We start from the raw sequence: 14,797 nt of genomic DNA, 5'->3' as shown, positions 1-14,797 counted from the left end.
CTGTGCTTGAGTTTACTGATGACAAATAAAGGCTTCTTGACTTCTTGGCTTGCCGTGGGTAGCTGACATATGATAGCGGTGACATGACTGGTGGGTGGGAGTTGGTGAATGAGAATTCATCTCATCTCATTATCTCTAGCCGCTTTATCCTTCTACAGGGTCGCAGGCAAGCTGGAGCCTATCCCAGCTGACTACGGGCGAAAGGCGGGGTACACCCTGGACAAGTCGCCAGGTCATCACAGGGCTGACACATAGACACAGACAACCATTCACACTCACACCTACGGTCAATTTAGAGTCACCAGTTAACCTAACCTGCATGTCTTTGGACTGTGGGGGAAACCGGAGCACCCGGAGGAAACCCACGCGGACACGGGGAGAACATGCAAACTCCGCACAGAAAGGCCCTCGCCAGCCCTGGGGCTCGAACCCAGGACCTTCTTGCTGTGAGGCGACAGCGCTAACCACTACACCACCGTGTGAATGAGAATTAAAAAAAAAAAAGGTTTACGAGGTATAATTATCAGTGTTATCTCATTAGTGTCAGTAAGACAAGCACAAAGCTAAGTTTTGAAATCAAATAAGCCCCAAACCCAGTTCATGTAGACTTCACAGTTTTCTAGTCACCTCTGAGGCCAATCTACAATACAAAGATAATGCAGTTTAAGAAATTTTAAAATTCATTGGAGATGCTGTTTAACAGCTACTCTTATCTCATCTCATTATCTCTAGCCGCTTTATCCTTCTACAGGGTCGCAGGCAAGCTGGAGCCTATCCCAGCTGACTATGGGCGAAAGGCGGGGTACACCCTGGACAAGTCGCCAGGTCATCACAGGGCTGACACATAGACACAGACAACCATTCACACTCACGGTCAATTTAGAGTCACCAGTTAACCTAACCTGCATGTCTTTGGATTGTGGGGGAAACCGGAGCACCCGGAGGAAACCCACGCGGACAACATGCAAACTCCGCACAGAAAGGCCCTTGCCGGCCCCGGGGCTCGAACCCAGGACCTTCTTGCTGTGAGGCGACAGCGCTAACCACTACACCACCGTGCCGCCCGCTACTCTTATCACTTTGCAAAAAAAAACAGTATCATTGGCTGGAAAATTGCACATTGTCACATTGTTAACTTGCTCTTTGGTTGTCAAAACCATGCAACTTGATCTAACATAGTAAAACCAAACTTATTAAAGTTTTGCTGTCCAACAGTAATTAATGATTTTTTTAAGTTGAATTACTTACAGATTGCATCACACTTACAATATCATAACTTACAGCAAAATACTACTAGAGTTTAAAAACTGGTTTAGTAGAAGCAGTTTAAGTTGGAACAGCAACATGTCATGGTACCATTCAATTTTTTTTTTCACATGGAGTTTGTTATAAGGGCTAAGCGTTTCTAATTAACAGCAACTGGATACTGCTTTTTCATTAACAAATTTAAGGAAAGTTTCCTCACAACAATTTCATAAGATCTGTCAGTTCAGACCAAGTTATTCACTGTCAAGTACTAAGGGTGTAAAGCGAGACACAAATGTGGGCAGTATGTTTAAAAGAGTACAAGGATGCCAGAGATATGTAGATTGGGGCCTGAAGGGGAGAGAGGAGATGAACAATCCTTGGATATGGTGTACAAGGAGAAGTATATGGGTCATGCTTATATGATGGTTTTATTATGACAATCATTTTTCATGTAATAAGGAGTAAAAAGTTCATGCTTAACTTATATAAAATGTTGATTAGCATACAGTACTAATGTCTTGCACTAGAAATAGAACTAATTATATATAATCTTAGGTTTCCTCAGTATTTTGCCTTCTGTTTCTTTATGAAAGTGTATAAACTTTGCATTCTTAGCATTCAGCGATAGCTATCTGGTGAACAGAGCAAACAAATGAGTAATTTTACAGACAAGCTATTGTAATCATTTTTGCAGTAGTAAACAATCTTTTGGGGAAAATCGGTTTTAGCAGGAAAAAAAAGAAGAAATACCAATTCAATGCACTTCTCCAGAGCCCAGTATCTACATCGCATAAAGTTGCACTTGGAGATTCTGCTATCAAATAGACAAAATTCCACGGTTTTCCAAAGACATCCAGGACATGTGGTATTGGTTATTTAGATAAAGTTGGCATGGAGCAGAGTAGAGTAGAAAAAATAGAAATATTTGCAGAATCTATCAGGACTCATCAGTGCTATAAGGCTGCTCTGGGTAAAATTAAGGGACCCTCTGCTTTCCAGAGGTGATTTGCAGTCATGCACACAGCTTGAGGTGTGTGTGGGGGGGATGCTAAATATGGAACATCAGTAAGATACACAACTCTGTGGTGTGCTGATGTGCAGGATCATGATGGAAGGTACGATAGTGATGGTACATTATATTATCTTTTAAAAAATGGGACTACTGATGAAAATATCTTGAAAGTTAGGGGGGAAAACTATACAACCTTTATTTGTATGAAGTAGCAAATCGATCAGTATTTATCCAATAAAAGCAATGTAGTATGCCACTCATTTAAAGAAATCTCAATTCTTCAAATCTACTATGAAAGATGAGATCTAATACTATGTTTGCTATCTAATACTATCCACTGTCAATCCAATATGGTTACTGTGAATGACTATGAGGGCAGCAACGATACACTCAAACTTCGGTCTGATACGTATTACGATACTGACAGCTCGGTTCGATTAATTTCGATACAATACAAGCAGATCCGGTTTTTGTGTTTTTTTATTCATAACAAACGTAAAACATAACAATTATTAATAATAATTAATTAAATTTATCACAAACATAAATAGGGCGGCACGGTGGTGTAGTGGTTAGCGCTGTCGCCTCACAGCAAGAAGGTCCGGGTTCGAGCCCCGTGGCCGGCAAGGGCCTTTCTGTATGGAGTTTGCATGTTCTCCCCGTGTCCGCGTGGGTTTCCTCCGGGTGCTCCGGTTTCCCCCACAGTCCAAAGACATGCAGGTTAGGTTAACTGGTGACTCTAAATTGACCGTAGGTGTGAATGTGAGTGTGAATGGTTGTCTGTGTCTATGTGTCAGCCCTGTGATGACCTGGCGACTTGTCCAGGAGGTACCCCGCCTTTCGCCCGTAGTCAGCTGGGATAGGCTCCAGCTTGCCTGCGACCCTGTAGAAGGATAAAGCGGCTAGAGATAATGAGATGAGATGAGACAAACATAAATACATTGCATAACATAATGATATGTCAAATAAGACATTTACAAGACTAGACAAAAGTCAATAGTGGTAACAACATTAATGCATCATGAGAAGTCTCCCTTGCTTTGGTCTAGATTTTAGAACAGTACAGATGCCACATTACAGTGCAGGCGTGGCCAAAAGAAATGCAGAATGTCGCCATACACAGACTACATCAGGTCGTCAGGTATTTTCATGTTTTTTGCTAAGAACACAAGCATTTCAACATTCTCACTTGAGAGACAAGCTCTCTGTGCAGTTACAGTGTCTCTAGCTGTAGAGAACACTCTTTCACTGGCAACACTGGTTGCTGGCGCACCTAAGGTTTTCTTTGCAAATTGCGAGAGGATTGGGTATTTCCCCCGCACAGACATAGCTCTCCACCAAGCAAGGGGGTCTGAATCTAATTTAAGAAGCTCTTCTCCTTTGTAATTCTGAATTTCAGATTCAACTTGGTCAAACAGGCTCTTAGCAGGTTGCACTTTTATCACAAAAACATCAGTCCGTATTGAAAGAGGGTGCAGTACCAACAATTAAATAAAACTTCAAGAAAAGGAAAGTACTTATTTTATTTTTTTTAAAAAGGAAAGTAAGTTCAGTTGCACCAGTTCTCCCAGAGTGTGAGTCGAGGGTTGTTGGTAAAACCTGGGACAGAACGGGACATGACATATCGCTCGGGCAGTGATCTCCCCACGGTTGTTGCTAAAACCGGTGACATCCCGTCCCGGGTTTTAGTAATTGCCTGAGCCGAGCAGTAATGGCGAAGTACTCAGTATGGAGTACCGAACTGAAACAAGGTGATTTGACATCGAATATTGAACCAAAAGTGGTGGAATCGGTTCTCGATGCACTGCTGTAAACCGTTAGCCTGGCAAGCCAGACTAAATGTGAATATTTAGTCTGGCCTCGATCCGTAGACATTTCCGACGGGTGTGGGAGGAACAAACCGCTGTCTTTCAAACTGTCTCTGTGCGTATAGGCCAACGCTCTGACCAATCAGCGCAACAGTGACTGTGACGTAGTCAGAGCGCGCAGTGGGGGAGACCTTGAAATAAATAATTTTTCAAAATGCATATTAATTAATAAACAGGTTCTAGATATTAAGAAGTTTGGAGATAATGACCACAAGTTTGGAGTCTGTACCACATACTTAACATACACTCTTATTTTTTTCAAGTGTTTTTCAAGGGTTTGCTTAAACTGTTTTTGAGAGTTTTTATTTAGTGGTGTTTGGTGAAATAATTTCCCTTAAATTTAAAATAATGGGAAAATAAGAAACAATCAAAAAGTAATGTTTCAAAGCTGTTTATTAATTCTTCGTACTGCACAAACTAGCCCCATCCTTTTGGCTACGAGCGGAGCCAGCTGGTAGATCAGACTTTTGCCATAGCCGGTCGGCAAAACAGCGAAAACGTCCTTCTTGAAAAGGAATGAGCGGAGAGCCTCTTCCTGCTCATGTTTCAACGAAAACTCCAAGTCTAATTCTTCTAAAACTGATTCCAAAGCGGAGTCAAACTAGCGCTGTTCACTAGCCATAGCCATCTTTCCTGTTGTGCTTTCTCCAGCATCACGCAGCTTTGTCGTCACTCCTGCAAAAGCCCGCCCAAAGAATCCAAACAAAAACCTTGCGTTGTGATTGGCGGGCACGATTTGATGCCCGGGGTGTTTTTGTTTATATGGTGCGAGGCTAGACCCACTCGCTAGGCAAAAATATTTTTGGCCGCTAGGCGGGTGGGTCTAGTTTACTAGGCTAGTAGACTGTTGCACCTCTAATGACTATATCCAATGTTTTACTGTATGTACACAACAAATGTCAGAGAATAAGATCTCTAAGACATTATCAGCAATAGTCAGATTCATGCATGTGGGCAGAATGCCTTATTGGTAAGAGAGGTCAGAGGAAGATGGTTACACTGGTTCAAGCTGACAGGAAGGGTACAGTAACTCACTCTTTGCAACAGTGGTGAGCAGAAAAGCATCTCAGAAAACACAATCCATTGAACCTTGAGGTAGATGGGCTACAACAGCAGAAGAACATATCAAGTTCCACTCCTGTCAGTCAAGCAAAAGCTTTTTTCCACCAGGACAGTACTGGTGCCAGAGCAAAGCCAGTTCTGCCTTGGAGCCTTTTGAGAACCTATCCAAATTTCAACAGGTTTGAGAACCGAATGGTACATAGCGGAATTTGGGGTTACTTCCATTTAAATGTTACCAGGGTAACATTTATGGTAAAGTCTCACATCTCGATATGGTAGCTTATTTGTGTCTATATGACTTGCAATTGCAGCATCAACCTGTGTGTGTGTGTGTGTGTGTGTGTGTGTGTGTGTGTGTGTGTGTGTGGAGTGTGTGGGGGGGGGGTAAGTGGCTGAACAGTGCAACTTAAGACTTCAGTCTCTAGGTAGCAGGGCATTTATAAGTCCTATTGCTGTCGAACTACTTCTTTGAGGCTAAGCCAACTTCACCTCCCAGTGGCGCAACTCAGGATTCTCAGCCTTACGGCTGGGTAGCTGGGTGGTTCTCCACTATAGTTGCAAATTGGGATATGGACCTTGAGCAAACTGATAAGTTCATAAGACAGAATTCTGGTAGCCAATTTTGGAGTTTTATCAAAGTATCTTCTTATTGCTCGATATGGCAAAATTCAAGGTCAAAGGTCAAGGTCATTTCAAGGTCAAGGTTGCCCTTGTCTCTGTCAGTACACAAACAGGTCTCTGAAATGCCTAATAAATCCATAATCTCTGACCAAAATCAAAATGTAATTGACCCCAATTACAAATCTGGGCCTTATAAATAATTCTATTTGAAAATGTATATTTATCACAATAGAACAATAAATATATGTATTAAAAGGGTGCAGTGTTTGTGTACTGACAGCATGTTTGTGTACTGACGTTCAAAAATAAGACAACGAAGTTGATTATTTGAGCAGAACAGTAAAGATCAATCATTCAACCAGGTAGTAAGTAGGGGAAGCTGGAAGTAAAATTAACAGTTTGTAAAAGGTGAGTATGGGGGGGCAAATTCAAATTTTTAAGTCAGTACACAGACACTCTCAGAAATTGACTAGGCCTAATCAGAAAACCTTTAAAGATATCCTGGTAGGATACATGTACTAGGTATAGGCCTATATACTAGTAGGTTGACAAAAGGGATCGAGAGACATCAAACTGTCGTCCTATCAAATTGGTCAATACACTAACACAATAGTCAGTACACAAACAGACCCCGGTGTTAGTGTATGGACTGTTAGTGTATGGACAAATAGTTCATCATCTGGTCACCAGGGTGCAGATGTGTATATGATGCCTGTGCATTGTAGTCTAGTTGAAAGGTCTTCTAACTCACATTCATGGCACAAACATGTTTTCATGACAAAGCTGGGCCTACATCATTCTAGAAGTGTTAGTGTATTGACTGCTATTATAAATTCTGTTAAAAATTGCCATACGAACCTGAACAATGCTGGAAAACTACCACAATATGAAATTCAATGTTTCCCTCCCTTGAACTTGTGGGATTCCCACAATGCACTGCAGTCATCTCATTAGAATAGTTCTGTCCATTTTCCCCAGGTGTCTCTAGTAGTTAGTACTGTTAGTGTACTGACTTAATTACTTGGGACACCAAAAATCAATTTCTTGGTGGGAAAATTTCTGACTAGTATTGGAAATATTTTCAAAATGTGCTTTTCTTCATGCTGCATGGACAATATTGATCATATTTAAATGGGTGACACAAAATAATAACACCAATAAATATTTTTCAGCAAGGGTTTATTTTCCTTCTGGGATGTATGAGACACGCATTTTGGACCCCCTTGGGTACTTCCAATGAAAAATTCTACCAACACTATTATATTTGAGTGGATAAAATTTAATATAAATTAATTTTTATAATCAATAGGAAGGCATATGAACACAGACACCCTGATTTTATTTAAAGGCCTGGTCTCAGAATACTTGTTAAGTGAGGTGACACCAATTTGCAACTATAGTGGAGAACCACCCAGCTAATGAAGCTCTGGCTAAGGGTGAGGTCCCTGACAGGAATCTCCAGGGATATGGGGCTCATATGGCTCCCTCTGCATCAAGTCTGCTTCGGTCATTTTGGGCGTCGTCAGCAGTGTGCTTTGAAGTGCCTCCCTGAAGGGTGTTCCCCTCAGACGTAGTAGCAGGTTCCAGCCATTCATTGTAACCAAGCCTTCTCATTCAATCTTCTCAACTTGTCTTGCCATCAGATCTAATGTTTGCTTGGCCAAGTGTGTGGAGCAGTCACTGTGCACCAGCTGCCTCACCTTAATCTCCTCATGCACAAGTTTTTTTCCAGCCTATCGCCATCATTGTAGATGATGGACAACTACAACAAAAACAACAACAATGTGTGTATGTGAATGTGAAAAAAAAAATGAAGAGACAGACAGAAAAGGGAGAAAGGGGAAAAAATAATGCCAGCTGCTTGCTTGCTTTCAGATTTCCGACTGTGGCAAAACACAAGCAAGTTGCACATGCAGCTTTGCAACACACTCTGCCAACCTCTACTGGATTCTGTCCACCATTAAAAGCCACCGCTTTACAACCAAAACCATCACACAACTTTGAGCAAAAGACGTGGTCTGTGGTGTTGAGCTAAAACTGTCCCATGGTGGAAAGAGGGACACACACATTAAGCATCAATAACCATGCCAAGGTCAAAATCACATTTTCCCCAATGTGATAATTGATGAAGCTTTTATCCTTTATCTGCATGGTGTATGCATTTTGCTGATGCCACATAAGTGGCTGAGTGAATAATTATATGAATGACAAAGGATACAGGCATATGATGTACCTGTACAAATATGACATAGCTATAGTTAAGAGGTATTAAGGTTCCTTTAGTAAATAATATGGATGTATTTTATTCAGAAATGAATCTGTGTTTCCTGATGAAGTATTCAAATGCATTTGAATCAGAATAAAGTAGAAGTTTTTTTTTTAAATTTACCTGAATTAGTCTGCATTACAGACCGTAAAAAGAGGTTTGTTAGTGACTTTTAGTGTCTATTGCCAATTACAGGGGGAAGTATTTTCATTCGGTTAAACTGCCAAGCAGAGACAGGAAGAAAAGGAGTGAACAGGAAAAGAATAATTTATCATTTGAATTGTTGCCTAATAGCCTATTATTTGCTTTCTTTCAATACTGACTAATCTCCAAAGTGCTGAGACAAAGCTTTGGTTTAGTTCTGTTTAGTTTGGAAAATTGGGTAGGCAAGATGTAATGTCTGACACGATAGACCACAGACATTGTCTGCCGACATATGGACAATATCTGAGCTTGGGCTCCTAATGTGATATTTACTGTGAAATTCATCACTCACGGAAACAGAGGGAGTTCTGAACTTGATACATTCAATATGGCTTGAACTTGTCCTCAACAGACACTATGATTCATCACAGTGGTTAAACACTGGGCCAACTTTCAGTTAGCCTGCACAAGCAGAGATCTGTCAAGGAGATAGCGGTGTTCTTGTTTTATGCCATGCACTAGCCTTCTTCTGGTTGACAGGGCAGGATCAGAGAGATCTTTTGGAACCCACTCATGAAGTGATGAAATGCAGCATCCTATGAAAACTCTAGGGTCAAGGTTGGTCAGAGAGAAGAGTATGACTCTCTCTCTCTAGGCTATTTTCCACTACAGGGCCTGTTCTGAGTACTTGGAACATTTGAAGTAGCCATTCTAATGGCATTTGCACCTGGACATAGTTTGGCATAGAGTGTCTCCAATATATGCACAATATGGCATCCTTAGCATTGCATAAGCATGCTCAAAGCAGGATGTCAGCTAAATGTCCTCTTGACTTGGATGAAATATTTGCTGTAATGATGTTAATTAGTCCAAAACACCCATACATAGTATCAGACCACAGAAAGATGACTGACAACAACTGCTGCATATTTACTATATGTATCATACACCATACCTGATCCACTGTCACAGGCATTTTATCTCTGAAGTTTTTCTTAGGTACTTATTGGTGTTTGATATAGCCTCACTTGATCTGATGAGAAAGCACCCATAGTAATGTCTCTGGGGTAATGATCCATATGATATTCTTGTGGATGTGTGTAACTTTGGCCACATCGATAGGTAGAGCGATAGATTGGTAGATTTGTAGAATAAAAATAGAAAACTAGAAAATCAATATTAAAAAGCACCATTTTCCTCAACAGGCATTTGGTTGATTTTTTTTTCTTCATCCAGGACTTGAATAGCTTGCTTTAATTACTTATAAGCCTTGCTTGGGCAGGGTAAGTAATCTCTAAGGACTGTACTGGCAGAGGAAATTATATGAATTCATACCTCTTTTATCTGTCTTTTTTTTTTCCAGGGACCCGAGGGCCCTCCAGGACTCAAGGTATAGTTGAAGTAATTCTTTTCAGGCCTAACTATGGTTCTTATTCCAATGAGTCATATATCATGGAAATTGGGTAATGTATCACAAGGTTGGTTTAAAATGAAGGTTAATACTAGAGGTACATACTGTACTGCCTGAATTGTTGTGATCAAGAAAATATTTGATTGAGCAAACTACGGCCTATACTTGCAAATTACTGAACAGCATGTCAAGTAACCATTTACTGCACAGTTTGCCATGCAAAGAAGAAATGTAAAATGTACATATTTTGTACAAAACCTAATGAACAGAAAATATAAAGAGATATTACTAGTCAACAAGTTAATAGTTATCTAATTCAGCATCTAATGATTGGATAACAAACATCTCATATCTTGCATAGGAGATTCTATTGATACACTGAGACATAATGTAACAATAGAACAGTAATAGCTAACTGTAACATGCAGAGCTGTAAACATGCTATAGCAGCAGAATCCATAGTAGAGTTCTGTTTCTTGTCAGTTTTCTATGCCAGGTGTTTTTTCCAGCCTCAATACACAAGATATTTGGTCTGGCAGTCTTAACAAACAGGCTCGATATTCAACAAGAGAATCATAGATTTTGTGGCTAGCACTACTGTATCTTACAGGAGAGAGAAATTTCACATTTTAATGAGGACCTGTTCCTTGCCTGACAACGTATCTAGTGGTGCCAGTTTGTAGTACGTTTCAAGTATTCGTGGAGGCGAAGTGGCCAAGTGGTTAGAGCGCTTGACCACTAAGTGAACGGTCCCCGGTTCGAGCCTCGGCTCGACGGGGATCTGGGGCTCGCTCCCTGTCCACCCAGCAGTGAATGGGGACCTGGTGGAAACACTGGGGGAAGAAAGGCGGCGAGGAAAGGAACTGGCCACCCTACCTCACTATGCCGATGGCCCAGGACAAGTGCGCTCTCTAACAGGCACTCCCCCAATGTACGAATCGTATATGGGACCCTCTCTTCTTCTTCAAGTATTCGTCAACCAGATATGAACTCAGATGGCTTCACTATTTCAGTTAATTAAAAAAAAAATCAAAGCAAAATTAATTTAAGGGTGTCCATTTAATCAAATGTGTTTCTTTATTTATAGGGCTCCACTGGGCCAACTGGCATTCCAGGTATTGACGGATTGAAGGTAAGATTTCACTTAACTTTTGACACATGTAAGTTATATAATCTTAGGGTCTGAAATCATAATATCAGTTCATACTACCATGTTAGAGTTGTTATTACTGCTTCTCAGTCTTCTAATAAAGCCGGGAAAATGGTCCAACAGAGCCCCAATTAATAAAAACAGACTGGACCCCAACACACACTGGAAGTGATTAAGCCCATTGGATGAACTTGACAGAGAGTTTTAGGCATATGACAGTCGTCGACTTACGACCTATGCAACTTACGACTGATCGACTTTACGACCGTCTGGTTATGACTGACGAGTGTTTCCCAGTGTGAGCAGTATCCCGGTACAGTAAACTTCTCCCGTGTCCGTTTGTGTTGGCAATTACGGTATCGTCCATTTGTGTTGGTAATTACGGTAATTACGGAGAAAAAGAAACAAACAATTCAGACAAGGCTTACCATGTTTATGGAAAGAGCAAATCCTCCCGCCAGCCCGAGTGCTGCAACAGCTGATGATGATGTAGACGACCCACAGCCAAGCACCAGTCATGCCAGCGGTCACTACGTTTTGCATTTTGTTATGTTTTACATTTATATTTTTGTATGTTTCAATGTTTTCTATTTTTCACACCTGTATTTCGTATTTTTTGTTTTGCACATGTTAAACGAATTGTACTGTACGCAGTGTAGTATGCAGTGTTTGACTTAAACCAAATAATGAGCCAAGGTATTGAAATAAGAAAATGTTGATAAAATAAGACTTTAAGATGATTACAATATCATTACACATCACAATATACTTACGTTCATTTAACATAGGCCGACTTACGACCAGATCGGTTTACGACCGGTCAGTTGTAACCAAACGCAGACGTAAGTCGACGACTACCTGTATTGTGATTAAAGTATGCCTATTGCATTGTGCCTGATGGCCAGAAATGATGCTAAGACTTCCCCATAGCTGGTCCATAAATGCTTTCCCTATCAAGGAGGTGAACCCAGGACAGTGGTCTGATACCATATTATTAGGAATGTCATTTAGAAAATGGAAAATGTGTTTACATGACCAGTAGTTGGGTGATGTTCCCCACTGAGGATAGTAGGACAGTTAGAAGGTCTATAGACAGGTGGAACCATGTGGTCTGAGAACTGTGAGAATTTTATTTATGTGGCTGGGAGAATACGTGAGTCTTTGGGGATGTACAGTGGTGCTTGAAAGTTTATGAACCCTGTAGAACTTTCTATATTTCTGCATAAATATGACCTAAAACATCATCAGATTTTCATACAAGTCCTAAAAGTAGATAAAGAGAACCCAGTTAAACAAATGAGACAAAAATATTATACTTGGTCATTTATTTATTGAGGAAAATGATCCAATATTACATATCTGTGAGTGGCAAAAGTATGTGAACCTTTGCTTTCAGTATCTGGTGTGACCCCCTTGTGCAGCAATAACTGCAACTAAACATTTCCAGTAACGGTTGATCAGTCCTGCACACCGGCTTGGAGGAATTTTAGCCCATTCCTCCATACAGAACAGCTTCAACTCTGGGATGTTGGTGGGTTTCCTCACATGAACTGCTCGCTTCAGGTCCTTCCACAACATCAGGATTAAGGTCAGGACTTTGAATTGGCCATTCCAAAACGTTAACTTTATTCTTCTTTAACCATTCTTTGGTAGAACGACTTGTGTGCTTAGGGTTGTTGTCTTGCTGCATGACCCACCTTCTCTTGAGATTCAGTTCATGGACAGGTGTCCTGACATTTTCCTTTAGAATTCGCTGTATAATTCAGAATTCATTGTTCCATCAATGATTGCAAGCCATCCTGGCCAAGATGCAGCAAAACAGGCCCAAACCATGATACTACCACCACCATGTTTCACAGATGGGATAAGGTTCTTATGCTGGAATGCCGTGTTTTCCTTTCTCCAAACGTAACGCTTCTCATTTAAACCAAAAAGTTCTATTTTGATCTCATCTGTCCACAAAACATTTTTCCAATAGCCTTCTAGCTTGTCCACATGATCTTTAGCAAACTGCAGATGAGCAGCAAATGTTCTTTTTGGAGAGCAGTGGCTTTCTCCTTGCAACCCTGCCATGCACACCATGGCTGTTCAGTGTTCTCCTGATGATGGACTCATGAACATTAACATTAGCCAATGTGAGAGAGGCCTTCAGTTGCTTAGAAGTTACCCAGGGGTCCTTTGTGACCTCGCCAACTATTACATGCCTTGCTCTTGGAGTGCTCTTTGTTGGTCGACCACTCCTGGGGAGGGTAACAATGGTCTTGAATTTCCTCCATTTGTACACAATCTGTCTGACTGTGGATTGGTGGAGTCCAAACTCTTTAGAGATGGTTTTGTAACCTTTTCCAGCCTGATGAGCATCAACAATGCTTTTTCTGAGGTCTTCAGAAATCTCCTTTGTTCGTGCCATGATACACTTCCACAAACATGTGTTGTGAAGATCAGACTTTGATAGATCCCTGCTCTTTAAATAAAACAGGGTGCCCACTCACACCTGATTGTCCTCCCATTGATAGAAAACACCTGACTCTAATTTCACCTTCAAATTAACTGCTAATCCTAGAGGTTCACATAGTTTTGCCACTCAAAGATATGTAATATTGGATCATTTTCCTCAATAAATAAATGACCAAGTATAATATTTTTGTCTCATTTGTTTAACTGGGTTCTCTTTATCTACTTTTAGGACTTGTGTGAAAATCTGACTGTGGCAGTGGGGGCGTGGTCAAGCGTCGGTCTGTGACCAGAGGGCGGAGTCGGGGAAGGTAAGTGGCAGAATCACTACACCTGATGTGAATTAACCTGTGTTTGTGTGTCTTCCCAGCAGCCACTCCCTATTTAAGGAAGAGAGCGAGAGCAGAGCAGGCTCTCTCCCGACCAGAACACGTGTGTGTGTGTGTGTGTGTGTGTGTGTGTGTGTGTGTGTATATATAGATATATATATATGAATAAACATGTAGAAGCTGAAAAGCTGTCAATAAAAGAGTGATTGAGAACTCAGTACTGGCCTGCCGTGCTTCTGCCTCGGCGCTCCAATTCCCGGGTTTCGGCACCACTGTAACAAGCGTTCTAGGTGGGTGGAGCACAGAAGCACGGCAGGCCAGTACTGAGTTCTCAACCACTCTTTTATTGACAGCTTTTCAGCTTCTACACATTTATTCATTATCTATCTATCTATATATACACACACACACACACACGCCACACACATGTGTTCTGGTCGGGAGAGAGCCTGCTCTGCTCTCGCTCTCTTCCTTAAATAGGGCGCGGCTGCTGGGAAGACACACAAACACAGGTTAATTCACATCAGGTGTAGTGATTCTGCCACTTACCTTCCCCAACTCCGCCCTCCGGTCACAGACCAGCGCTTGACCATGCCCCCACTGCCACACTGACGTTTTAGGTCATATTTATGCAGAAATATAGAAAATTCTAAAGGGTTCACAAACTTTCAATCACCACTGTATGTGTGTACGATAATGTACATAGAGTAGGTGTGCTCAGTGTGGAGTAGCTCTTTGCTCAGTTAGTGATGTGCAGCTTCACTTTAACAGTTGGTTGCTGCAGGCCAGAGGAACATAGGTCTCATGTAAATGAGCTCCCTGTTTAAAAAATGACTGCAACACAGAAGGAGTTTAAACAAAGCCATATGGCATACCTAAATATTCATAATGGCCAGAAGTGGTTGGAAAAAATAATTTTTCACTCATCCTCTTCACATGTGAGTGAAAAGCCACATCTAACCTAGAGAAAAACCTCGTGCTTGCTAACTTCTGTAAGGCTTCAGGAAGTGGTGGGAGAAGAGAGTAATATTTAACCACAGCAGCATTTAGACCATGGTAATCAGTGCAGAGGTCTAGGTTTCTATCCTTCTTTTATACAAAGAAAAACACTGCAGAGCCAGTGGAAGTGTGAATATAACACTGCTTGATATAACCCAGGCCCTGTGATGACCTGGCAACTTGTCTAGGGTGTACTCCGCTTCTTGTCCATAGTCAGCTGGGATAGGCTCCAG

General features: G+C 41.2%; 1 protein-coding gene across 1 annotated transcript in view; it reads left to right on the top strand.

The window, feature by feature from the left end:
- LOC132887957 (collagen alpha-1(XXV) chain) overlaps positions 1 to 14,797 on the top strand; it is a 344,762-nt gene that overhangs the window by 251,985 nt on the left and 77,980 nt on the right. The window contains exons 11-12 of the mRNA XM_060923795.1: positions 9,585 to 9,611; positions 10,720 to 10,764. Of these exons, the coding sequence (XP_060779778.1) occupies positions 9,585 to 9,611; positions 10,720 to 10,764 (72 nt within the window). The remainder of the gene's footprint in view (positions 1 to 9,584; positions 9,612 to 10,719; positions 10,765 to 14,797) is intronic.

The sequence above is a fragment of the Neoarius graeffei genome, chromosome 1, assembly GCF_027579695.1.
Source record: "Neoarius graeffei isolate fNeoGra1 chromosome 1, fNeoGra1.pri, whole genome shotgun sequence".
NCBI classification, from domain to species: Eukaryota; Metazoa; Chordata; class Actinopteri; order Siluriformes; family Ariidae; genus Neoarius; species Neoarius graeffei.
Note: the sequence above shows the minus strand (reverse complement) of the source record. Positions and strands in the feature narration are given on the sequence as shown.